General features: G+C 43.5%; 1 protein-coding gene across 2 annotated transcripts; it reads right to left on the bottom strand.

Moving 5' to 3' along the window:
* Nucleotides 1-1916: 1916 nt before the first annotated feature.
* Nucleotides 1917-27985, bottom strand: LOC118360932 (gamma-aminobutyric acid receptor subunit delta-like). 2 transcript variants are annotated; one of them, XM_035740507.2, is made up of 9 exons: nucleotides 27632-27985; nucleotides 10691-10806; nucleotides 9134-9201; nucleotides 8370-8590; nucleotides 7838-7920; nucleotides 6090-6227; nucleotides 5392-5547; nucleotides 3303-3514; nucleotides 1917-3043 (listed from the first exon to the last, which is right to left on the bottom strand). In XM_035740507.2, exons 1-9 carry the CDS (start codon nucleotides 27697-27699, stop codon nucleotides 2717-2719), a joined length of 1389 nt encoding a protein of 462 aa, XP_035596400.1. In that variant the 5' UTR covers nucleotides 27700-27985; the 3' UTR covers nucleotides 1917-2716. The 2 variants fall into 2 exon arrangements, with proteins under 2 accessions (XP_035596400.1, XP_035596401.1); XM_035740508.2 differs by lacking the exon at nucleotides 10691-10806.

A 27985-nucleotide genomic window follows, 5' to 3' on the forward strand; every position in this document is an offset into this window, starting at 1 on the left:
ACCGAATTTGGTTTTGTTTGGGGGTTTGGGGGTCGAATAATAGCCCGTATGTAGAGCAAAACCCAAGCATGTAAAGGAAGCTTTCCTACCTTTGTGTAGGATTCAGGATACATCACCATGAAGAGAATTACATCCATAATCCATCTCTGTAGTCCAAATCAGGGACCCATGATGTCATTATGTTACTCTCATTCTGTTACCTGGTGTTAATCCACTTCACTTAGGCCTAGATATAATCAGATCAAGTGTTAACTGGCGATAACAGACACCCAAATAGAGGATGTTTTGGTGGTCTCAAAGGTGGAACTGCAGTTACAGCCCTCAAATCGGTGAGCAGCTGCTGATCATTGTCACGAAGCTACACTTGCCCCACCAGTTAGAAGTTCAGAATGAGAAAGTGTATGCTATATAGAAATAATTACACTCAAATTGAAAAATCATGAAATGGATCAGGAGAATTTCAATCATCCTAATGTAGATTACATCTCACATTCCAGTGTTAGAACTTCTAAACAAGGCTGCATGGGATTTCTTGTAATGTGACGCTGTGCAGACTATGGCAATGTCCGCTTTAAGTATACAGTTCTTTCTCAAACACCGCCAAAACAACAACTATGCGCATGCCGACTAGAGCGGATCTGATTGAATAGAGCGCTTACTGTAGTTCAATAACCAAAATAAATGCTTTCCAACTCAAGGTGTTATATCATAGTTGACACCCCATTCCTTCTGTAGACATCTTTGAATCTTAATGCAGAGTAGATATTTAAGAGTTTTGGGAAAACGTGGTCACATTAAATACTGAAGGAGATTTTAACATCCTTCTGATACCAAACTTTACATCTGCACAGTTCTTCCAGTGAATGTGTTTTTGTAAAATCTTCTGTGGAAATTATTCAAAGTAATTATCGTGCATGCAGTTGTATGGTTTGTTTAACTTAGCAATCAATCGTTTTTGTTTGGAATACTTTTAAAGTAAAAACAATCGTAGTCTCAGTGTCATTCTGTTAAGTGGAATTGCCCAAATGCAACTCAGTATTTACTTCATCATGTGCAGCCGCAATTACTTCTAGGGGACCACAGTATTAATTATTTCATCTTCAGTATGTTATACCCCATAAGGTTCCAGTTAAAATGTTACACAAAGGGACACGCTGCCTTAGATAATCTGAAATGTAAATATTGCTCATATCGCAAAGTGCATCATCTGTAAATTGGATTAAATTATGCACCATGCCTCCAATTGGTCTATTCCTCAAACTAGAGTTGAGTTCATAGATCACCTGTTGCAAAGGAGATGAAAAATAGATGTGTAAGCCACCATTTTGATGCTGTTAATGAATTCATAATATACCATAATTCCCGCAAAGCTACTTAACATTTGGAATTTGAAGAAACATTTTATCAGTCCTACAGTACTGTCGAGTTCTGACCATTATTTACTTTGTTTTGTCTTTATTTAGTATGGTCAGGGCGTGAGTTGGGGTGGGCAGTCTATGTTTGTGTTTCTATGTTTGGTTTCTGTTTCGGCCTAGTATGGTTCTCAATCAGAGGCAGGTGTCGTTAGTTGTCTCTGATTGAGAATCATACTTAGGTAGCCTGGGTTTCACTGTTGTTTTGTGTGTGTTTGTTGCCACACGGTACTGTTTCGGTTTGGGTTATTTCACGTATTCGTTTATTGTTTTTGTATTTCATAGTGTTCAGTGATTTTATTTTTAAAATCGTAATGAACACTTACCACGCCGCATCTTGGTCCGATCCTTACTCCTCTTCAGACGAAGAGGAGGAAATCTGCCATTACAAGTACATGTGATTGTAGATGTTCTCAAGACAATCATGATAAACAACTGTTCTTAAACTTTAAGCAGAGGCATTAAAACTCCAAAGGGAACATTTCCAGCTTGGAGATACCCAGGTAGTGGAGGAAGTCCTTTAATAATAATAATAATCAGGAAACAGGAAGACCTGGCAAGAGGAGATAAGATGCTCTGAAGCCCAAAACAAACTGGAGTGGAAAAACGGGCGGAATTATAAGAGGGAAAAAAAGAAGTGGGGTGTTGGGACGGTGAAGGGGGGGGGGGCATCAGCCATGCAGAATAATAGACTACACCTCATCTCATCATTATGAAGTTTGGACAGTTTCTTTTTTTCAACAGTTAGTCCATCCACAGATGTGTTTGTGAGTTAAGCAAATAGCAATTGTTGTGCGCATTTGTTTTCAGCAATGAGACATTAGCATGCTGTGTATGTTGCTGGTGTGAGCAGAGTTCATACATGTGCGCTAATAGGACATAGCTGGATGTCAGTACATTGCTGTGGCTTCGTGGGTAGCGATCAGTATTGAAAGGGATTAGAGCAGTAGGGGTAGGGGTAGGGTGGCTAGTGGAGGGTTTTGGAGTTAAAAGCCTGTTGTTGGGTTATCATACAGTGAGCCTCACTCAGGATAAGACATCGGCGACCACTCAAGGCTCCATTGTACGTAACTTAGTTGTACTTCAGAACATGTCCATATACCTCATCTGATTTTGTTTGTCTATCTGCTATTTACCAGGTCCTTACTTCACCATATTACTGTATACATGAATACAGTTCTTCTTAAGGAAGCCTTGTTTACATCGGTGCCAATATATAAGTCACTGAATTCAAAGTGGCCCGTTTTCCCTTATGTACGGTACACCCGTCCTTGGCGGTGATGCCTGTCTTTAGTCCTCCCAACTCACATTGTGTATGCCACCCAGTAGATCACATTGACGATGGCGAAGGTGGCTGGGAACACGGCCCTGGCGTAGACATCTATGGTGTCAGCTTGGAGAGGCTTACAATCACAACAACACTTAGAACAGCAACTACAGCACTTCTTTTCCTGTTCTCTCTCTACTGACGCTCTGGCCCCCCGCCCCCTCCTATGCTCCACGTCCTCCTCGGCGGGGGTCTCGGCACCGGAGCGCTGTGGACGGCGGCTGGAGACCATCAGGCCCTGGTTCATTCCGGCCACAGATAGGGAAAAGAGCACCATGGCCTGCTTCCCATTCTTCACGATCGACTGAAGAAATATCAATAGAGAAAAGCTACAAGTCAATCCCTTTGTGAAGCATCTTTACCTCACACCAAAGGAAAGCTTGCATGTTAAGAATTCAAGTGCTTGCAGGTTCTTACTACCTTTTTTGCACTTTTTGTGTCAACCCAATGTCCCTTGAACACCGTATGAACATTGAATGAATGTTGTGGTACAAATGGATCAAATAAGGAACGGGCCTAGCACTAAACACCACAGGTTGGGGAGCGCTGTCCTCCCTTCTTACCTCTGAGCTCATCTTGTTGGCCTTGCTCTTGGCCTTCTCTTTGAGCCTGTAGTCAGCGTTGTAGTGAGCAAAGGCATACTCGATGAGCGCTGCGAACACAAACACGTAGCAGATCCAGAAGTACACATCCAGCGCTTTGATGGCCGAGGCTCGAGGGAGAGACGAGCGGGCACTCACCATCAGAGTGGTCATGGTGAGCACAGTGGTGATCCCTTTATCAAAATATATATGGAAATTAAATATTTATTTTGAATAGAAAAGAGGTCCAGACTCAATCTTTGCAGTGAAATAAAAAAGTGAAAGATAAATAATTCCATCTTGTTTAAGATTAAATTTATATATAAATTTAATTTATTTCACTGCAAAGATAGAGTACAAACCTTTTTTCTATTCATTACGGATTACTTTTTGGTCTACGCACCACAAACAACCTAAGATAAGAATCTACAACTAGAACTGTAACGAAGGTTTCACATTTTTCATTAATCAAATATGTTGTCATGTATATCACAACTATTAATATATGTCTCACTGATAATGCACTTTATTTCTTCAAGTTCTAGGGCAACATACAGTACCAGTCAATAATTCGAACACACCTACTCATTCAAGGATTTTTGTTTATTTTTACTATTTTCTACATTATAGAATAATAGTGAAGACATCAAAACTATGAAATAACACATATGGAATCATGTAGTAACCAAAAAAGTGTTAATCAAATCTAAATATATTTTATATTTGAGATTCTTCAAAGTAGCCATCATTTGCCTTGATGACAGCTTTGTACATTCTTGGCACTCTCTCAACCAGCTTTACCTGGAATGCTTTATTAGTCTTGAAGGAGTGCCCACATATGCTCACAAAGACACAACGATTGAAAACAAAAATCTTACATTTGGACTCATCAGACCAAAGGACAAATTTACACTTATCTCATGTCCATTGCTCGTGTTTCTTGGCCCAAGCTAGCCTCTTCTTTGTATTGGTTTCCTTTAGTAGTGGTTTCTCTGCAGTAATTCGACCAGACAGGCCTGATTTACGCAGTCTCCTCTGAACAGTTTATGTTGAGATGTGTCTATTTGAACTCTGAAGCATTTATTTGGGCTGCAATTTCTGAGGCTGGTAACTCTAATGAACTTCTGCAACAGAGTTAACTCTGCGTCTTCCTTTCCTGTGGCGGTCCTCATGAAATCCAGTTTCATCTTAGCGCTTGATGGTTTTTGCGACTGCAATTGAAAAAACCTTCAAAGTTCTTGAATTTTTCCAGATTGACTGACCTTCATGTCTTAAAGTCGTTTCTCTTTGCTTATTTGAGCTGTTCTTGCCATAATATGGACTTGGTCTTTTACCAAATAGGGATATCTTCTGTATGCCACCCCTACCTTGTCACAACACAACTGATTGCCTCAAATATATTAAGAACTAAAGAAATTCCACAAATTAACTTTTAACAAGGCACATCTGTTAATTTAAATAAATTGGTTGAGAGAATAACAAGAGTGTGCAAAGATGTCATCAAGGCAAAGAGTGGCTACCTTGAAGCATCTGAATTTGTTTAACACTATTTTGGTTACTCCATGATTCCATTTGTGTTATTCCATAGTTTTGATGTCTTCACTATTATTCTACAATGTAGAAAATAATAAAAATTAAGAAAAACTCTTGAATGAGTAGGTGTGTCCAAACATTTGACTAGTACTGTCTATTTTTCAATATACACGCAGACACATTCAGTTCACTTTCAATTATTCTTGCTGTCTCATTCATCTGTGTTTTCTTAACACTCATACAGTATCTCTACTAACATACCCGCAGCAAGCTAATGGCCGCATTCCGTGCAAACTAGATTGCAGACTTTGCCACCAATACACAGGAGGTTGATGGCACCTTAATTGTGGAAAACGGGCTTGTGGTATTGACTGGAGCGGAGTCAGTGGAATGGCATCAAATACATCAAACACATGGTTTCCAGGTGTTTGATGCCATTCCATTTGCTCTATTCTGGTCATTATTATGAGCTGTTCTCCACTCAGTAGCCTCCACTTCACCAATATCACTAACAGAATACTCTTAACATGATACTAACCCAGGGATACACGAGCCGGGACTGCTGTTTGGCTTATCCAGAAGGACACCCAGGACATGGCGACCAATAGGATGGAGGGCATGTAGGACTGGATGATGTAGACACCTCGGTTACGTCTCAACTGGAAGCGAAGGCTGAGCCGCGGGAAACGTCCGGCTTGGAGCGAAAAAGTAGACCAACATAAGCTATTTGATCAATCAGTCAATCAATCAAAATTATTTATAAAGCCCTTTTTAGATCAACAATTGTCACAAAGTCCTACGGTAACCTGACCAAGAACAAGACCCCAAAGAAGTTAAAAGGAAAAAGTCTCTAGAAGGAAGAAACCTTGAAAGAAAACAGAGTCAGGGGTGGGGGCACATCCTCCTGGCTGTACCATATTTCTCACTTGAAGAAGTCATAACATACAATCTCCTCCCTTCCCCTCATAAGTCTCCTCTCCTAAATAACATGAGCCATTCTGTCTGTGAATATAAAATACCCACAGAGGAGTCTGGGTTCAAAACATATTAGTTAAAAAATTATCTATAGGCATCCTACATGTTCAAAAGCATGGGGAGGCGCTGTACAGTGAAAGAGGCATATTTTTAGAGCTCTGTATATAAAAGTGAAGAGGAATCTCACAGACATCCCACTGGCTGTTCAGTACAGTAACCATGGTGATAGTGAAACGAGGATAGAGGGGGGGGGTGGCACACCGGATTTGAAGTTCATAGTCTCTGTGACAAATTTGTAGTCGATGATGGTGAACTGGGAGAGCTCCAATTTGTCCAGTCCGTGGATGTGTATCTGACTCTCACACCAGTGGTACACAATATCCTCTGAGGAGTAGCCGTCTGGAACAAACAGTCAAAAAACAAACAGTCAACAAACAAACATCCCAACAACAATGAAGTATTATTGGATTTTTCAATGAATGTGTAGTGAATTAACCCTTGCCTTGCTTCTGGTACTCATTATACACAATATGGGAGTAAAATGGTTTCCTGTCCTGTTTCCTCTGTAGAGCAGGGTTGTTCAACTATGTCCCTGCAGAGCCACAGCATTGCATGTTTAGACCCTTAAGTTTAATAAGGGACTGTTTCAGACTTAGGAGATCAGGTGAGTGAATTACCTGGCCTAACAATTACAATAATCGATCACTGAACTACCAGGGAGAAAAGGAAACCAACTTCGAATTGGGAAATAAATAATCATGCTGTAGACTATTGAGATCCATCCATTAAGAGTGCTAGGGAACATGACAGACTATTGGTATTGACTTCCACCCATCAAGAAGAGCGGTACATACACTACATGGCTAAAAGTATGTGGACACCTGCTGTCGAACATCTCATTCCAAAAATATGGGCATTAATATGGAGTTAGTCGCCCCTTTGCTGCTATAACAGCCTCCACTCTTATGGAAAGGCTTTCCACTAGATGTTGAAACATTTCTGAGGGGACATCCATTCAGCCACAAGAGAATTAGTGAGGTCGGGCACTGATGTTGGGCGATTAGGCCTTGCTCGAAGTTGGCGTTCCAATTCATCCCAAAGTTGTTCGATGGGGTTGAGGTCAGGGCTCTGCACAGGCCAGTCAAATTCTTCCACACAGATCTTGACAAACCATTTCTGTATGGACCTCACCTGGTGCACGGGGATATTGTCATGCTGAAACAGAAAAGGGCCATCCCCAAACTGTTGCCACAAAGTTAGAAGCACAGAATCGTTTAGAATTTCATTGTATGCTTTAGCATTAAGATTTCATTTCACTGGAACTAAGGGGCCTAGCCCAAACCATGAAAAACAGAAAACCCAGATTTGTCCATCGGACTGCTCGATGGTAAAGTGGGAAATATTACTCCAGAGAACACGTTTCCACTGCTCCAGAGTACAATGGCGGCGAGCTTTACACCACTCCAGCCGGTGCTTGGCATTGTGCATGGTGATCTTAGGCTTGTGTGCGGCTGTTCGGCAATGGAAATGTCATTATGCTCCCGACAAACAGTTCTTGTGCTGACGTTGCTTCCAAAAGCCGTTTGGAACTCGGTAGTGAGTGTTGCAACCAAGGACAGACGATTTTTACGCAATACGTGCTTCAGCACTCGGCAGTCCAGTTCTGTGAGCTTGTGTGGCCTAACACTTCGAGCCTGAGACGATTTTGCTCCTAGACGTTTCCACTTCACAATAACAGCACTTACAGTTGACCAGGGCAGCTCTAGCAGGGCAGAAATTTGATGAACTGACTTGTTGGAAAGGTGGCATCCTATGACGGTGCCACGTTGAAAGTCACTGAGCTCTTCAGTACGGGACATTCTACTGCCAATGTTTGTCTATGGACATTACATGCCTGTGTGCTCGCTTTTATACACCTGTCAGCAACGGGTGTGGCTAAAATAACCAAATCCTGTAATTTGAAGGGATGTCCACATACTTTTGGCCATGTAATGTATAAATCCACTTACAGCTTTCTAAGTCCAGCATACACTCCTGCTCATCCATGGGGTACTTGGTCAGATCCATGTCACACGCCACAGTCGAGGTGATCCTGAGAGGAGAACAAGTAATTCAGTAAACAACCACATCAACCACAATGGTAACTTGACAAGGAACGGTAGGTTAAATGTCATTCTCACTTTGACATTATCATTAGGCATTATATAGCCTTAACATCAGGCTACGGCAAGTTATTAAGGGGCCTCTCACACCATTTTCTTCTCTGCCTTGTCCCCATGCCTTCCATCTCTCCTACCCTTTTCATCCTTCTCCTCCTCCTTTCCTACTCAATCTATGCTCCTTCCCCTCACACATTACCTTCACCCCCTCTGTCCCTCCTTTTATCTCTCTTCCACCCCCTCCACCTGCTTCCCCTCTCTGCCATCCCCCTCTCCATCTTCTCTCCCCCTCCTCCCTCCTCTTCCCTTAACCCCTCAACCCTCCCCCCACTCTTCTCCCCCCTCCTCCTAGTTCTCTTCACCCTCCTCCCTTTGCCCTCACCGGCTGCTGTAAAGGATGACCCCATCAGGCTGCAAGCGAATCAGCTTGTTCTCCACAGTGACGTCGTGGAACCAGGCAGACTTAGCGTTGACAATGAAGGTGTCGGGCAGCCAGAGTTTATCCACGAAGCGGCTGTCCAGCCCCAGGGTCTTGTTGGTGTGGTTGTAGGACAGGCGGTCGTCCCGCCAGCTCTGCCGCAGGAAAATGGTCATGGTGTACTCCTGCCAAGAGGTCACACACGGTAACACATGGTAACACAAGAACAAGCATAAGCATATGCACATGCACAGACAGATGCACACACAGACACAAAGGTACAAAGCTGAGCTCAGGGCATTTCCAACTCTGGTGTGAGAGAGTGGTGGATCACGTTGAGACAGTACTGTACAGACAGTACTGTAACTAGGAGAATAGGAGATGGATAAAAGGCCTGTTTCAAAACTTTTCAAATGTGTCCTATATTACCTTCCTTTGGTTAATCACTGATCTGAATAGTATTGGATAAAATCAATATAGGTTACAAGACTATTGCTTTTAACCAAACCAACCTGGTTGAATCTGTTGAATGCATTTCATAAGAATTGAAACAGGGCCATTCATGCTCTTACTGAAAAGGGCAGGGTATCATTAACTTTTTAGAAACCCTATTGGCTGATGTGGATGACACATAAGTGGTAGTTTTCACATTTTACTGGAACAGTACAGTAGCAGTGAAATATGGCAACCATTCTGTAGAAAGGCCTGCAGGTGAATTTACACTTTACCATGTTGGCTTCAGAGATGTGATCAATACTGGCTACTTCAATAGCCATGGCAACATTCACAGGTGGGCCTGTGGGAAAAAAAAGTGAGAAAAGAAAATAATCCCTCCTTCCCTCGCTCCCTCCCTTCATCCATCCCTTCCCTCCTTCCCAAGAACACACTTAGACAAGGATCAAGGGCCACTTCCCCATTTAACATTGCTCTAAGTGAAGTAACATAGCACTATGTACATTCATAAACATGACATTGGGGGTCTCATGGGCTTGCGCAGTGGTGAGTTTCGAAGTGCATACATAGCTAGCATGCTGTTATAGTTTGCTCGATGATTAGCATAATTTGTGCTGCTGAGATCGTGGATACTTTAAGAAAATCTAGAGGGAGGGAGATCAGGATTACCGAAGGCTATTTATTCTGAACATTAAGGAATCATATATTACCATTCTCTGTCATTTAGTACTCATCCCATAACCATTTACGTCAAATTGTGTTCTGTAGCCATTATCCTACCCACCATAGAGAGAGCAGTCATCAGCACTGACAAGTGGGAGGACAGTTAAAGTCAATGAAACTTAAAATAAATCCATAATCCCTCCGCCTGTCGCTAAAACCGAGCTCATTTTGACAAATGGCTCTTTGTGATAGGCCCAGTGTTCAACTTATTTGTATAGATTCTAGATGCCTATCGTAGCACCACTTTCCTTAAGATATGAAATGGTGAAGGGATGTGAGTTGAATAGACAGAGTAAGACCACACCAACTGATATTATTATTCTTCAATGGCCGAGTTTGGCTTTATGGAAGCTGTCTTAACACTTAGATGATATCTGAGTGATATCTGGTGCTGAGTGATATCTGGTGCTTCTACACCTGCATTGCTTGCTGTTTGGGGTTTTAGGCTGGGTTTCTGTACAGCACTTTGAGATATCAGCTGATGTACGAAGGGATATAAATTTGATTTGATTTGATTTTGAGGGAGATTTTACCTTATATTCTAGTATGTCAAATTGTTTGCTGTTGGCTGCAGTAGCCTTGTTGCTGGTTCACAAGGCCTGGCAAGGTGGTGGGGATTCTTATATCGACAATGTTTTTTCACCTCTGCTGACCTGAGTTAAGCTGTGAGGTTGAGAAATCTAATGCTGCGGACATTGGATATTTCACATTTGGCAGGCATTCTTAGCAAAGGCATTCTCCTGCAATGCTCCTTTCTTTTATTTAGCAATACTACACACGTCTTCAATTTCCAAAGCATCATTTCAATCTCTTCCACAAACTCATTCCAACACTTAATTGCTTTTGTTTGTGATCTTTTGCATCATGTTCAATCGCAAAAACTTTTCATTCATTCAAAGCTATTATTTACATATGGGTAAATATGTCTTTAAACTAGGATTTAAAAATAAGTTAAAGCACTTTCTTGGGCGAAGTGGAATTGAATAAGATGAATAGAGCATGATGAATTTGAAAACGCTTATACCCGGTTCCTGCTATGCTACGAATGGTTGTAAATGTGAGGGGATGAAATGCAATCCAATGCCACAAGCAGTAGATCTCATACTCACCTCCTATCCCAGGGCGGAAATTTCGTGCATAGCCCTTCATTAACTCATCCAGATTAGGCAACCAGGATATTTGTATGTCTGAACCTACATAGTCCCCAATGTCACTCAGCTCGGCCCTATAGGGAACAAACACAGCACACTTGAGCTCTCTGCGTCCACAGCACTGGAGAAGCATAGAAGGAAGAAAGCTAGAGAGGCAAAGATAGTAGTAAACAGGAGAAAGCTGCATTTTCATGTTGAACATAGCTTTGCAATCAAGATCGGTGGGCATGCAAAAAACAATGTGGAAATAAAAACAATATGTTTACTGTTGACTGTAGAAAAGAGCAAACTTATCAAAATAATACATTTTTACACCGTGCCTATTATCCAGTAGGGATTTTGGAATAATGGACAAAGCTATCTCACTCAAGAGATTCATGTAAACCCTTGCATCTTGGAGCCGTACTCATAAAGCGTCTCAGTAGGAGTGTAGATCTAGGATTAGGTCCTATCTATGTAATCTTGTCTATGTTATCCTATTCAACATTATATAAAAGGCTAAACTGATCCTAGATCAGCACTCCTACTCTGACCCTGATATTCTATGTGCTGCTTACTGACAGCACAAAGTGCACACATAAACAGACCACCAGGAGGCAGAGTTCTCTACTAAGAAGGCTCACTGTGTGCACTGTTGGGACTGATGGACTAATGAGACACCGAGCCAAGACAGTCTCATTCTGACTGATCCAATTTACTATATGGTGTATTCAGTGGCATGAGATGTTTAAAAAGTTTCAGATAGATATGTGATTAAGAGAGAAACAATTCCTTATTCTACCAGACTGAGAATCTTATTGATATATGTTCTAATGCATGTCTATTTGAATAATGCTTTGGAACATTGCACCCTCCTGAACAAAAGAGACAAGAGAGAGTATTGTAAGAAGACAGACAGCACACAGAACATGCAGAGGTGATTTATCAACAAGATTCAAACGAATGAAGCCCTTTTAATATTACTCCTTGTTCATTTGTCATTACATAGTAACTTAAACATACCCATGAAATAAACCTGCCACTTTTTTATTTTGTCTTTTAAAACCATTGAATGTATGTTTGTGGATGTGTTTTTAGAGTAATGAACTAGGCTTAGTATGACTGATGGCTGTAATCTATCACTAACCTAATTAGCGGTGTCTAAATTCAGAGGTAACTGTTACCTTCACAAACTCAAAATGTGCTGAACCTGTGAGGTCAAATAGAAATGCGGTTGTGCAGACCATATACCAAAATCCAAAGAAATTTGGTACACATGCTCAGAGATGTGAGTGTAGCTGACCTGTAGAGTATGGCTTCTGTTTGGATGCATGGTGGCAAAGTTGGACCCGACAAAAATGTATGCAAGTGCATTGTCTCATAGTGGACATATTGTTATCAAATAAAATTGTATTGGTCACATAAACAGTGGCTTGCGAAAGTATTCACCCCCTTGGCATTTTTCCTATGTTGTTGCCTTATAACCTGGAATTAAAATAGATTTTTGGGGGATTTGTATCATTTGATTTACACAACATGCCTACCACTTTGAAGATGAAACAAACAAGAAATAACACAAACAAAAACTGAAAACTTGAGCATGCATAACTATTCACCCCCCAAAGTCAATACTTTGTAGAGACACCTTTTGCAGTAATTACAGCTGCAAGTGTCTCAGGGTATGTCTCTATAAGCTTGGCACATCTAGCCACTGGGACTTTTGCCCTTTCTTCAAGGAAAAACTGCTACAGCTCCTTCAAGTTGGATGGGTTCCACTGGTGTTCAGCAATCTTTAAGTCATACCACAGATACTCAATTGGATTGAGGTCTGGGCTTTGACTAGTCCATTCTAAGATATTTAAATGTTTCCCCTTAAACCACTCGAGTGTTGCTTTAGCAGTATGCTTAGGATCATTGTCCTGCTGGAAGGTGAAACTCCATTCCAGTCCCTAATCTCTTTAAGATTGAAACAGGTTTCCCGAAAGAATTTCCCTGTATTTAGCGCCATCCATCATTCCTTCAATTCTGACCAGTTTTCCAATCCCTACCGATGAAAAACATGGTGTACTCGGGGTGATGAGATATGTTGGGTTTGTGCCAGACATAGCATTTTCTTTGCTGGCCAAAAAGCTAAATTTTAGTCTCATCTGACCAGAGTACCTTCTTCCATATGTTTGGGGAGTCTCCCACATGCCTTTTGGCTAACCCCAAACGTGCTTTCTTATTTTTTTCTTGAAGCAATGGCTATTTTCTGGCCACTCTTCCGTAAAGCCCAGCTTTGTGGAGTGTAAGGCTTATAGTGGTCCTATAGACGGATACTCCGCTGTGGAGCTTTGCAGCTCCTTCAGGGTTATCTTTGGTCTCTTTGTTGCCTCTCTGATTAATGCCTTCCTTGCCTGGTCCGTGAGGTTTGGTGGGCGGCCCTCTCTTGCAGGTTTATTGTGGTACCATATTCTTTCCATTTTTTTAATAATGGATTTAATGGTGCTCCGTGGGATGTTCAAAGTTTCTGATATTTTTTACAACCCAACCCTGATCTGTACCTCTCCACAACTTTGTCCCTGACCTGTTTGGAGAGCTCCTTGGTCTTCATGGTGCCGCTTGCTTGATGGTTGCCAACTCTGGGGCCTTTCGGAACAGGTGTATATATACTGAGATCATGTGACACTTAGATTGCACACAGGTGGACTTTATTTAACTAATTATGTGACTTCTGAAGGCAATTTGGTCGCACCAGATCTTATTTAGGGGCTTCATAGCAAGGGGTTAAATACATGTGCACACACCACTTTTCCGTTTTATTTGTTTTTGAATTATTAACAACAACAACAAAAAATTCACCAATTTGGACTATTTTGTGTATGTCCATTACATGAAATTCAAATAAAAATCTATTTAAATTACACGTTGTAATGCAACAAAATAGGAAAAACGCCAAGGGGGATGAATACTTTTGCAAGTTACTGTACATGGTTAACAGATGTTAATGCGAGTGTAGCGAAATGCTTGTGCTTCTAGTTCCAAAAGTGCAGTAATATCTAACAAGTAATCTAACAATTCCCAACAATTACCAAATACACACAAATCTAAAGGGATGGAAGAAGAATATGTACATATAAATACATGGATGATCGATGGCCGAGCGGCATAGGCAAGATGCAATAGATGGTATAAGATGCGTAATGAGATGAGTAATGTATGATATGTAAACATTATTAAAGTGCCATTGTTTAAAATGACTAGTGAGCCTCTATGTAGGCAACAGCCTCTCTGAATTAGTGATTGCTGTTTAGCAGTCTGATGGCCTTGAGATAGAAACTGTTTTTCAGACTCTCGGTCCCAGCTTTGATTCACCTGTACTGACCTCACCTTCTGGATGGTAGTGGGGTGAACATGCTGTGGCTCAGGTGGTTGTTGTCCTTGATGATCTTTTTGGCCTTCCTGTGGCATCGGGTGCTATAGGTGTCCTGGAGGGCAGGTAGTTTGCCCCCAGGTGATGTACATTTACATTTACATTTAAGTCATTTAGCAGACGCTCTTATCCAGAGCGACTTACAAATTGGGAGGACGCGGCTTGGGATTCTGTCTGTGCCAGCAGCCTTGCGAGGGTAAACAAGTTTAAATGTCTTACTCACATTGGTCACGGAAAAGGAGAGGGAGGGTGCACAGTCCTTGTTAGTGGGCCATTTCGGTGGCACTGTATTATCCTCAAAGCAGACAAAGAAAGTGTTTAGTTTGTCTGGAAGCAATACATTGGTGTCCGTGACGTGGCTGGTTTTCTTTTTGTAGTCCATAAGTGCCTGTAGACCCTGCCACGTACGTCACGTGTCTGAGCCGTTGAATTGCGGCTCAGACATGCCCGCGCAAGTGCTACAATCAATATGCTGATAGAACTTTGGTGACCATGTTCTCAAATTTGCTTTGTTAAAATCCCCAGCGACAATAAATGCAGCCTCAGGGTATATGGTTTCCAGTTTACATAATGTCCAGTGAAGTTCTTTGAGGGCATCTGCTCATGGTATCTGCTTGAGGGGGTATATACACAGCTGTGACGATAACTGAGGAGAATTCTCTTGGGAGATAATATGGTCGGCATTTGATTGTGAGGAATTCTAGGTCAGGTGAAGAGAAGGACTTGAGTTCCTGTATGTTTTTATGATTACACAATTAATCATTAATCATGAAACATACACCCCCGCCCTTCTTCTTCCCAGAGAGATGTTTATTTCTGTCAGTGCGACGCATGAAGAAACCCATGGCTGTACCGACTCTGACAACATATCCCAAGAGAGCCATGTTTCTGTGAAACAGAGAATGTTACAATCTCTGATGTCACCCTGGAAGGCAACCCTTGCCCGAATTTCATCCATCTGGAGACTGGACATTGGCGAGTAGTATACTCGGAAGCGGTGGGCGGTGAACATGCCTTCGAAGCCTGACCAGGAGGCCACTCCGTCTACCCCGTCTACCTCGTCTGCGGCGACGTTGTTTTGGATCGAGCTCTGCGATTAGATCCAATGTCCGAACAAAGGATCCGCTTCAGGAAAGTTGTATTCCTGGTCGTAATGTTGGTAAGTTGATGTTGCTCTTATATCCAATAGTTCTTCCCGGCTGTATGTAATAACTTTTAAGATTTTCTGGGCTAACAATGTAAGAAATAATCTATTAAAAAAAACAAAATACTGCATAGATTCCTAAGGCCTCGAAGCGAGGCAACCATCTCTGTCGGCGTCATCTTTTCACAGAGAAGAGAACCGCCCTATTGTTAGAGCTAGAGTCCTGGAAGAAGACCTTTAAAGTAGTCAACATCATTCAAAATGGTCCAAAATACTTTACAATCATATTGCATTATTTGTTAATTGTTGCGTTCTGATATTTGACAACTGTGGTAAGAAGTACAGAACTAGCTTATCTTAGGGAAGGATATTGATCTCATCCTGTCAGTAGAGGATGCCTGGATATTTTTTTAAATGCCTTCTTAACCATCTTAATTAAACATGCCCCATTCAAGAAATGTAGAACCAGGAACAGATATAGCCCTTGGTTCTCCCCAGACCTGACTGCCCTTAACCAACACAAAAACATCCTATGGCATTCTGCATTAGCATCGAAGAGCCCCCGTGATATGCAGCTGTTCAGGGAAGCTGGAAACCATTATACACAGGCAGTTAGAAAAGCCAAGGCTAGCTTTTTCAAGCAGAAATTTGCTTCCTGCAACACTAACTCAAAAAAGTTCTGGGACACGGTAAAGTCCATGGAGAATAAGAACACCTCCTCCCAGCTGCACACTGCACTGAAGATAGGAAACACTGTCACCACTGATAAATCCACCATAATTGAGAATTTCGATAAGCATTTTTCTACGGCTGGCCATGCTTTCCACCTGGCTACTCCTACCCCGGTCAACAGCAATGCACCCCCCACAGCAACTCGCCCAAGCCTTCCCCATTTCTCCTTCTCCCAAATCCATTCAGCTGATGTTCTGAAAGAGCTGCAAAATCTGGACCCCTACAAATCAGCCAGGCTAGACATTCTGGACCCTTTCTTTCTAAAATGATCTGCCGAAATTGTTGCCACCCCTATTACTAGCCGTTCAACTTCTCTTTCGTGTCGTCTGAGATTCCCAAAGATTGGAAAGCAGCTGCAGCCATCCCCCTCTTCAAAGGGGGGGACACTCTTGACCCAAACTGCTACAGACCTATATCTATCCTACCATGCCTTTCTAAGGTCTTCGAAAGCCAAGTCAACAAACAGATTACCGACCATTTAGAATCTCACCATACCTTCTCTGCTATGCAATCTGGTTTCAGAGCTGGTCATGGGTGCACCTCAGCCACGCTCAAGGTCCTAAACGATATCTTAACCGCCATCGATAAGAAACATTACTGTGCAGCCGTATTCATTGATCTGGCCAAGGCTTTCGACTCTGTCAATCACCACATCCTCATCGGCAGACTCAACAGCCTTGGTTTCTCAAATGATTGCCTCGCCTGGTTCACCAACTACCTCTCTGATAGAGTTCAGTGTGTCAAATCAGATGGTCTGCTGTCCGGACCTCTGGCAGTCTCTATGGGGGTGCCACAGGGTTCAATTCTTGGACCGACACCATTCTGTATACTTCTGGCCCTTCTTTGGACACTGTGTTAACAACCCTCCAGGCAAGCTTCAATGCCATACAACTCTCCTTCCGTGGCCTCCAATTGCTCTTAAATACAAGTAAAACTAAATGCATGCTCTTCAACCGATCGCTACCTGCACCTACCCGCCTGTCCAACATCACTACTCTGGACGGCTCTGACTTAGAATACGTGGACAACTACAAATACTTAGGTGTCTGGTTAGACTGTAAACTCTCCTTCCAGACCCATATCAAACATCTCCAATCCAAAGTTAAATCTAGAATTGGCTTCCTATTTCGCAACAAAGCATCCTTCACTCATGCTGCCAAACATACCCTTGTAAAACTGACCATCCTACCAATCCTCGACTTTGGCGATGTCATTTACAAAATAGCCTCCAATACCCTACTCAACAAATTGGATGCAGTCTATCACAGTGCAATCCGTTTTGTCACCAAAGCCCCATATACTACCCACCATTGCGACCTGTACGCTCTCGTTGGCTGGCCCTCGCTTCATACTCGTCGCCAAACCCACTGGCTCCATGTCATCTACAAGACCCTGCTAGGTAAAGTCCCCCCTTATCTCAGCTCGCTGGTCACCATAGCATCTCCCACCTGTAGCACATGTTCCAGCAGGTATATCTCTCTAGTCACCCCCAAAACCAATTCTTTCTTTGGCCGCCTCTCCTCCCAGTTCTCTGCTGCCAATGACTGGAACGAACTACAAAAATCTCTGAAACTGGAAACACTTATCTACTCACTAGCTTTAAGCACCAACTGTCAGAGCAGCTCACAGATTACTGCACCTGTACATAGCCCACCTATAATTTAGCCCAAACAACTACCTCTTTCCCTACTGTATTTAATTTATTTATTTATTTTGCCCCTTTGCACCCCATTATTTTTATTTATAGTTTGCACATTCTTCCATTGCAAATCTACCTTTCCAGTGTTTTACTTGCTGTATTGTATTTACTTTGCCACCATGGCCTTTTTTTTACCTTTACCTCCCTTATCTCACCTCATTTGCTCACATCGTATATAGACTTGTTTATACTGTATTATTGACTGTATGTTTGTTTTACTCCATGTGTAACTCTGTATCGTTGTATGTGTCGAACTGCTTTGCTTTATCTTGGCCAGGTCGCAATTGTAAATGAGAACTTGATCTCAACTTGCCTACCTGGTTAAATAAAGGTGAAATAAAATAAATAAATAAAAGGGGAATGTGTCCAATTTGTCCTGATGGTGGCACTATGGGGCCAAAGCTTGCAGCTATATTTCCAACTGGTATGCTATAGATATTGGAATATCCAAGAGGTGCCTCCCTTTGTGGCCATCCTCTTCGGCAACTAGGTGTTCTAACTTAATAACCTAACTGATAAAGAGATGGGACCTATTTAAAGCTGTTGTAGGTCTACCTGTAGTAACTCCAGTGCAGTGTATAGCACAACAGGATACACATTATGCATGCAGTAAAGGAAATGTGATGTCATTAAATGCTAATGGTGCAGAGCATTTGATTGGTCTCAAGGGGGTTTCTTTAAACATACTAGGCCTGCTCTCACCCCTCCAAACTCTGTTATAACAGTTCAAAGTCAATTTCCCGCTCATGTTGTTCCTCTTAGTCTTTTATTTTGGTTCATTAACAGGATCTCCAGAGGCTCTGTTTCGCTAACCGTCTGTTTTACGAGCTAACACATTGGGTATGTCCGAAATGGCACACTATTCCCTATACATTGCACTACTTTTTGACATGGTTTGTGCACAATAAAGGGAATAGGGAGCCATTTCAGATACATTCACTGAGTGCTGAGGTGAAAGAGACGAAACACAAAAGGAGCAGCTTTTCTTCCCACAGATTTATTAGATAAATAAATAAACAAAGTTTTAAAAAAGCCTTGTAATGTAGCCCCAGCTCTAACAAGTGTAATTAGCTTCCTACAATGACATCAATTTGTACCTGAGAACAGAGAAGAGAACCGCACTAGCACTAGTCATCCTTGCGTAGCCCTATATTGTTAATGTTGTAAATCCTGAATGTGAAAGCACGTAAAGCTAGCTAATTAAATCTACAGCCTTTTAAATGCCAATCAGTAGAGAATGAAATGGTGGCATTGCACAGATACAAGATCTATCATTTCAGACAAATTCATTCCCTGCAGCCTCTCTAAGGTGAAAGCTCTCTCTGCACACTGTGGTCTTTCCATCACAAACCCAGTGTAGTGTAACTGTGCTCCCACAGTCATTTGGCTAGAACATATCTGGACCCCTCAGCAATAGCATCTGCTTGATATGCACATATGGAGCATGCATTAAGGACATACTAAGGTCATCTAGCCTATGGGGCCGCCCATGTCTTACAGTAGGGCATAAGAGAGGTCACTGACTATGCAACTGCTACCCCACTAAGCTAACAAGAATAAATGCTACCTCACATTGTGATATTTGTGATACTTCCAGTGTACTGCAACAATCATCCGTTTTAAATGCAGATATGTTCTACCTGGTTAAATAAAGGTGAAATGAAAAATAAATTCAATTAAAATAAAATAAATCAATAAATAGTAAGCCTAGGCCCAGTGTGGGTAAAATAAACTGCTCTACAGGACACACATTATATGAGAACGTAATCATAAGTCGTAATATTTAATTAAAACAACAAAAATGTATCCCATAACAATGTGAGATCACGTTGCAGTGAAATTTGTGTGCTATTTCAAAATCTGTTCCTTCTTAGAGTGAAAAGAATTTATCCAGTAAGTGGCTTACTTCTAAGGCGTATCACCCCCAAGGCTATAGTGCATGTCACCTGGATCCAGATTTATTAACAGAGGTGACTCACACCAAAGGTAGTGAGATATTGTGCCAGTACGACTCGGGCTTATTTTGTAAAAAACATGTCAAAACACAACGTCAAGTAGTAACACAATTAATAGTTTAGTAGGCCAGTGAAAAGAATGATAAAAAAGGATGAATTATGAAAAAGTGGAAAGCTATTTTCAAATAGTAATAAACTGACTGAGTAGAAATACTGTCAAATGTTGATTTCTCTCAGAGCAGGGTAAATTACACATGGATAGAGTGAAAAGCATGCAAAATGCATACCAGATATGGTAACAAGGTAACTTGGCTACTAAGCTTTTGTCCTTTTAACTCTAGCAGAAGAGCTACTCTGCCAGAATATTCAAAATGGTGACAAAATAAGCTGTTGACAAAAGCTCATAATACATGGAGAGAAAGAGTAGAGGCACTATCAGATTGTTATTCCAAAACCCTCACACATTAAATATGTGAAGGATCGTATGTTGGGGGAAAAAATGCGAATGAATCACGATCATGAGGATAATATATTATATGTTTGATTTGATATCTTCATTAGAAACACACACATCTCAGAAAAGCCTGTGAAAGATCACCGTCTAATAACAATTACACCCTCTGCTGGTATGTGTTGTCAGGACTGGTAGGAGGGCTACCAGGTTGATTAATTTTATTTGCCAGTACACAACATTGTACAACCTTTTGACCTGGGACACATTGCAACACTTCGCAATCCTGTGTAACTGAACATACTGTCAAGTACTTCTAGAAGTAGTGGGTGGAGGAGTCAGGCGCAGAGAGCAGGGTAGTTGATATGTGGAATGTTTATTTCCAAAACAACAATGTCGGTCAATGCCACACAAACGGGTGCAATAAGACGCAGTCCAAAACAACAGGACGAAACGGTTCGAGAACAAAATACTTCCACAGAAATCACACACACCTCGTTTATCCTCCTCAGGACTTTAAATGGCCCCACACACTATGGCCCCAGCTTCCGGCAGGGCAGGCGGAGGGGCAGGTTTCGGGTCGAGAGCCAGACCCTGTCCCCTGGGGCGAACACAGGGGCCTCACTGTGGTGGAGGTCAGCGCTCTTCTTCTGCCGTCCACCGGCCTGATTGAGAGCGTCCTGGACTGCCCGCCAGGTCTCCCTGGTGCGCTGTACCCACTCATCCACCGCAGGAACTTCGGTCTGACTCTGATGCCACGGAGCCAGGAGGAGTGGCAGAGTGAGTTCTGGGCCAACTCCGCCCATGGGACGTACCTCGCCCATTCTCCTGGCCAGTCCTGGCAATACGACCTCAGAAACCTACCCACTTCCTGGTTCACTCTCTCCACCTGCCCATTACTCTCGGGTGATAACCAGAGGTCAGGCTGACCGAGACCCCCAGATGTTCCATAAACGCCCTCCAAACCTCCGGCACCCCGTAGTGCCGGAAGACGTGGGTAAATAGAGCCTCCGCAGTCTGTAGGGCAGTAGGGAGACCAGGCAATGGGAGGAGACGGCAGGACTTAGAGAACCGATCCACAACGACCAGAATTGTAGTGTTCCTCTGAGACGGGGGAAGATCAGTAAGAAAGTCCACCGACAGCTGGGGCCGTTGTGGAACCGGGAGGGGCTGTAACTTCCCTCTAGGCAGGTTTCTAGGAGCCTTACTCTGGGCGCATACCGAACAGGAGGAGACATAGAGCCTCACGTCCTTGGCTAAGGTCGGCCCCAGTATTTACCCCTAAGACCACGCACTGTCCTCGCAATCCCCGGATGACCTGAAGAAGGTAGTGTGTGAGCCCACCGAACCAATTGATCACGGACACCAAGCAGCACGTACCTGAGACCGGTAGGACACTGTGAAGGCGCAGGTTCCAACCGCAACGCCCGCTCGATGTCCGCGTCCACCTCCCATACCACCGGAGCCACCAGCCTAGACGCTGGAAGGATGGGAGTAGGATCGATGGACCGGTCCTCAGTGTCATAGAGACGGACAGCGTGTCGGCCTTAGTGTTGAGGGAACCTGGTCTATAAGAGATCGTAAATCTAAATAGTGTAAAGAACATGGCCCACCTAGCCTGACGAGGATTCAGTCTCCTTGCCACCCGGATATACTCCAGTTTGCGGTGGTCAGTCCAGATGAGGAAAGGGTGCATAGCCCCCTCAAGCCAGTGTCTCCACACCTTCAGGGCTTTTACCATAGCTAGCAACTCCCGGTCCCCCACATCATAGTCCGCTCCGCCGGACCCAGCTTCTTAGAAAAGAAAGCGCAGGGGCGGAGCTTCGGTGGCGTGCCCGAGCGCTGTGACAGCACAGCTCCAAACCCAGCCTCGGACGGATCCACCTCCAATATGAACGCTAACGAAGGGTCCTGATTCGCCAACATGGGTGTGTCAGTGAACAGCGCCTTCAACTGGTTGAAAGCTCCATCTGCCTCGGCCGACCACCGTAAACGCACCGGCCCCCCCTTCAGCATTGAGGTAATAGGCGCCGCCACTTGGACAAAATCCCGGATAAACCTCTGGTAGTAATTGGCAAACCCTAAAAACCGCTGCACCTTCTTTACCGTGGTCGGAGTCGGCCAATTACGCACAGCGTTAACGCGGTCACACTCCATCACCACCCCCGAGGTGGAAATGCGATAACCCAGGAAGGAAACGGCTCGTTTGGAGAACACACATTTCTCAGCCTTGGCGTATAGGTCATGCTCCAGCAGTCGCCCAAGTCCCTTGCGTACCAGGGAGACATATGCGGCGCATGTGGCAGAATAGATCAAGATGTCATCAATGTATACCACCACACCCTGCCCGTGCAGGTCACTGAGAATCTCATCTACAAAAGATTGAAAGACGGATGGAGCATTCTTTAACCCATACGGCATGACGAGGTACTCATAGTGGCCTAATGTGATACGAAACGCTGTTTTCCACTCGTCTCCATCCTGAATACGCACAGATTATACGCGCTCCTGAGGTCCAGTTTCGTGAAAAAACGCGCTCCGTGGAAAGATTCAGGGAATCCCCAACACCACTGGAAACACAGGTGAATCGATAAGGTAGAAACTGATCCGCTCCCTATGATCCCCCTGCGTTACCATGTCCAGCGGAAGCGTGGCTTCCCTGACCAGCCCTGACCCTACCGGTCGGCTATCTAAGGAGTGCACGGGGAAGGGTGGGTCTATCTGCACCAACGGAATCCCCAACTTACGGGCGAGTCCACGATCTATAAAACCCCCAGCTGCGCCTGAATCGACTAGCGCCTTATGCTGGAGAGAGGGAAAAAACGCAGGGGAAAAAAATTATAAAAACATGTGACCAACAGGGAGCTCTGGGTGAGTTTGGTGCCTACTCACCTGGGGTGGCCGAGAAGTGTTCCGCCTGCCTCCAGCACCGTTTGGAAGTGTGTCCTCTCCGGCTGCAGTCGGTGCAGGAGGAGCCTCCTCCCCCGGTCCCCCTAGATGCAGCTCCTCCCAACTCCTTCGGAGTTGGAGCGGGAGGGCTGGGAGGTGGAACTGACAGGACCCCGTCTGAACGCCCGCGGGCAGCTAGCAGGTTGTCCAGTCGGATCGACATGTCTATAAGCTCGTCGAGGGAGAGTGTGGTCTCCCGACAAGCTAGCTGCCTGCGGACGTCCTCCCGGAGGCTGCATCGGTAGTTGTCCATCAGGGCCCTGTCATTCCAGTCCGCACCAGCAGCCGAAGTTCGGAACTCCAAGATGAAGTCTTGCTCGCTCCTCGTCTCCTGTCTGAGGTGAAACAGTCGCACACCTGCCGCTCGGCCCTCAGGAGGGTGGTCGAACATGGCCCGAAAATGGCGGGTGAACTCCAGGTAGTGGTCCCGAGAAGTGTCTTGGCCGTTCCAGACAGCGTTTGCCCATTCCATGGCTCTACCCGTCAAACAGGAGACGAGGAGACTCACACTCTCTTCACGACGAACGGTAGCCAGGTAGAGCAACGAACGGTAGCCAGGTAGAACTCAAGCTGGAGCAAAAAACCCTGGCACAAAGCCGCCGCTCCATCGTACTCCCTAAGGGGCGCGAGACGCAACGCGCTGGGACCAGACGATGACGGTGGAGGAGTGGGTTGCGTAGTCTGTGGGGGAGCTGGGGTGGATGTCGGGAGACCACTCCTCTCCCATCGCTCCATCCTCTCCATCAACAGATCCATCGCCGAACCGATCCGATGGAGGACGGCTGTATGATGGAGGACACGCTCCTCCATCGAAGGAAGAGGAGTGGTCGCTGCTCCTGCTGACTCCATGGGTATGGTTTGGGCTTCTGTCAAGTACTTCTAGAAGTAGTGGGTGGAGGAGTCAGGCGCAGAGAGCAGGGTAGTTGATATGTGGAATGTTTATTCCCAAAACAACAGTGTCAGTCAACGCCACACACACGGGTGCAATAAGACCCAGTCCAAAACAACAGGACGAAACGGTTCGAGAACAAAATACTTCAACAGAAATTACACACATCAAAAAACAGAAAACAAGCCCGCACAAAAGCTGGCTGGCCAACCGGGTTTAAATAGCCCAAAACCTAAACCTAAACAAGAAACAGGTGCAACTACTCAGATAAAACTAAATGAAACAGAAAAGGGGATCGGTGAAAAGAAAGCGCAGGGGCGGAGAGCTAGTTGGCCGGCGACGACGACCACCGAGCACCGCCCGAACAGGAAGAGGCACCATCTTCGGTGGGATTCGTGACACATACGTCAACAGTTTACTGTTTAGAGACTGTTTCAATGACTGATCCAGGATGTGTGTCACTCTAATATCACCCACTCTGCCAAACTGTTCAGTCAATTCACAGACAGTATTGAGATATGTTCACTTGCTTTGTTTGCTCACATACAGAGCCTTCGGAAAATATGTGCTTAGGTTTGTTGTCCTATTGGAAGGTGAATCTTCACCCCAGTCTGAGGTCCTGAGTGCTCTGGAGCAGGTTTCCATCAAGGATATCTCTGTACTTTGCTCCGTTCATCTTTGTCTCGATCCTGACTAGTCTCTCAGTCCCTGGCGCTGAAAAACATACATACAGCATGATGCTGCCACCAACATTCTTCACCGTAGGGATGATGCCTGGTTTCCTCCAGACCTAACGCTTGGCATTCAGGCCAAAAAGTTCAATCTTGGTTTCATCAGACCAAAGAATCTTGTTTCTCATGGTCTGAGAGTCTTTGGGTGCCTTTTGGCAAACTCCAAGTGGGCTGTCATGTGCCTTTTACTGAGGAGCTGCTTCCGTCTGGCATCTCTAAAATAAAGGCCTGATTGGTAGAGTGCTGCAGAGATGGACGTCCTTCTGGAAGGTTCTTCCATCTCCACAGGGGAACTCTATAGCTCTGTCAGTGACCTCTGTCAGTCACCTCCCTGACCAAGGCCCTTCTCTCCCGATTGCTCAGTTTCTAGGAAGAGTCTTGGTGGTTCCAAACTTCTTCCATTTAAGAATGATGGAGGCCACTGTGTTCTTGGGGACCTTCAATGCTGCAGAAATATTTTGGTACCCTTCGCCAGATCCCGAGTGTAGCAGTGGTCTAAGGCAATGAATATCAGTGCTAGAGGCATCACTACAGACTCTGGATGGATTCCAGGCTATATCACAACCAGCCATGATTGGGAGTCCCATTGGGAGTCCCTGCGTCATCAAGGTTAGGGTTTTAGCCGTGGTAGACCGCCATTGTAAATACAAATTTGTTCTTAATTAACTGACTTGCCTAGTTAAATAAAGCTTTAATAAAAATAAATAAAAAATAAAAGATCTGTGCCTCCACACAATCCTTTCTCTGAGCTCTATGGACAATTCCTTCAACCTCATGGCATGGTTTTTGATCTCACATGCACTGTGTCATGACTCTTTTGGGAGGATCCCAAGATCAGGTTACAGTGGATCAGCGTTCAATAGGGCCCTCTAACCCGTAGAAGTGGGGGAGGGATGGGTGTGGGGGTTTTATGACACCTCACGTGATGGTAAATTGTAGGCAACAGACGATTCCTTTTGATTTCTAGTTGGGTGAATGGAATGTCAATTTGTTAGAGAAGAGGTTTCCGCCCAAAACTTCAACATCAAACAATGGACATTGGGACAATTTATTTCAACATCCAAATGTTTGGAATGATGAGAGATGGAATATGGAAAATGTATGTATATTTTGTGATGTCATTAAAATGGTTTTAAAGACATTATAATGAAAACATTGTAACTTGAAGAGCTTTTACACTGTGTACAACCATAACTAGCCACGCCCCAGGGAGCCCATAGAGCGTGTCAGCATGACGGCAGCGTAGCCTAGTGGTTAGAGCGTTGGACTAGTAACCGGAAGGTTGCAAGTTCAAACCCCCGAGCCGACAAGGTACAAAATCTGTCGTTCTGCTTCTGAACAGGCAGTTGACCCACTGTTCCTAGGCTGTCATTGAAAATAAGAATTTGTTCTTAACTGACTTGCCTAGTTAAATAAAGGTTCAAAAAAAAAGTGCCCCTTTTTACCCAAGGGTATAAACATCTTGAGTTAAGAATGAACATATCAGACTTGAAAGAACACACGCTGCAGCGAGGTCTACAATAGTCACAACCCCCGGAACACAACACGAGGTTGAACAAGACAAATCATGTCCAATCAATTGAATTTACCACAGGTGGACTCCAATAAAGTTGTAGAAACATCTCAAGGATGATCAGTGGAATCGGGATGCACCTGAGCTCAATTTCGAGTCTCATAGCAAAGGGTCTGAATACTTATTTAAATAAGGTATTTCTGTTTGTTTTTTTAATAAATGTTTTTGCTTTGTCACTATGGGGTACTGTGTGTAGATTGCTGAGAAAAAAATATTTAATCAATTTTAGATGAAGGCTGTTAAATGTAACAAAATGTGGGAAAAATCAAGGTCTCTGAATACTTTCCAAAGGCATTGTATTTATATATGTTTACTCACAAATTTTATTTAAACAGTGATTGGATATAGACTGGGGCTCTTATCTTCTGACGTTATAATACAATAACCTTGTGTTAACAAGACTTTACATCAAGTTGCTATTATACCATAACAATGCAATGACTCTAATAACAGCATTGATTAAAAACATGTTGTTCCATAACTCTTTAGTAATTGCATAGTATTTGCATTGACATTGCATAGTTATTTTGGGATTGACTGGTTTGTGTAAGTACTGTACAAGAGTGTATATAGGGATTGTTCCTTGTTCCACTTGTGTTATAACAAAGGGCACTCAATTTTATTACAATGCAATTACAAATCAGTTACAAAATGACTATGTAACAACATGTTGTTATTATAATCTCATTGTTATTAACAACTCATTTTAAGCAATGCAATTATTGAAATGAAACAAATAATTATTTTTAAACTGCAGTATGCTGAACACCACATGATACTTGACCTCAATTCAATGGGCCTACAAGTTATGGTGTGACATTGTACCCAAATCTGTCACACATGATATAATGTTACATTATTTACCACATATCCACTATTGATTGAGCCTCTATCTCTATCTTTAATATGACCATATGATCAGCAGGTCTACTGTATGTTGATTATGGGTCCCACAGCACTTCAACTGTACAGTAACTGCTCGAAAGCTATGTGGGCGTTGAGTAGAATTCATTAATAATCAGTTCATTTTACGCAAATTGGACCAATCCAGAAAATGTAGGTTAGGAATTCGTTTCCATCGAAAAATGATCTAGGCTAAATTAGAAACAGATGCTATGGCCTCAATGTGCTCTAAATCTAAATCCAACTAAACACTGAATTTGCAGAAATTCACTAAACGCTTTGAGGGTACTCTAAACGACCAGTAGTATATGTTATAGGATAAATCAGAACATCGCAACAGCTGACCTACAACATACGCACAAATTATTTTTGAACGAAACAATTGGCTCCAATTCAATAATATACGCTATTCAAATAAAACCCGAGTAAATTTTATGGGAAGGTCTTCTCTGTAACACTAGTCAAAAAATGTATAATCTTACCTGGTGAAAATGTTGCCCCTGATATTCAAGAAGGCAAGGTTCGCCAACATGAAAGTTATCATCTCCATTTTTATGGCTGGCCAAAGTTCCCAGAACCAAAAACTATCAAGAAAACCAAATGGGCTCACACAGACTGCGTTCCTACGGTCCCATAATGCGGAGGAAGATCGGGATAAAGTAATTTGTTGTGATGACCCATGTTCTGCTCACACACGCGCGCCTGGCTTCCTCCCTGTCCTGGCCCAGCACACAGAACGCACGGTGTCAACTCGTTGGTCAGACCACAACAGTCGATTACTGGAGCGCAATCTTGCACTCCACTTTCGCAGCACTGGCTCGAGAGAGAGATAGGAC

Source organism: Oncorhynchus keta, chromosome 28 (assembly GCF_023373465.1).
Source record: "Oncorhynchus keta strain PuntledgeMale-10-30-2019 chromosome 28, Oket_V2, whole genome shotgun sequence".
In the NCBI taxonomy this organism is placed as follows: Eukaryota; Metazoa; Chordata; class Actinopteri; order Salmoniformes; family Salmonidae; genus Oncorhynchus; species Oncorhynchus keta.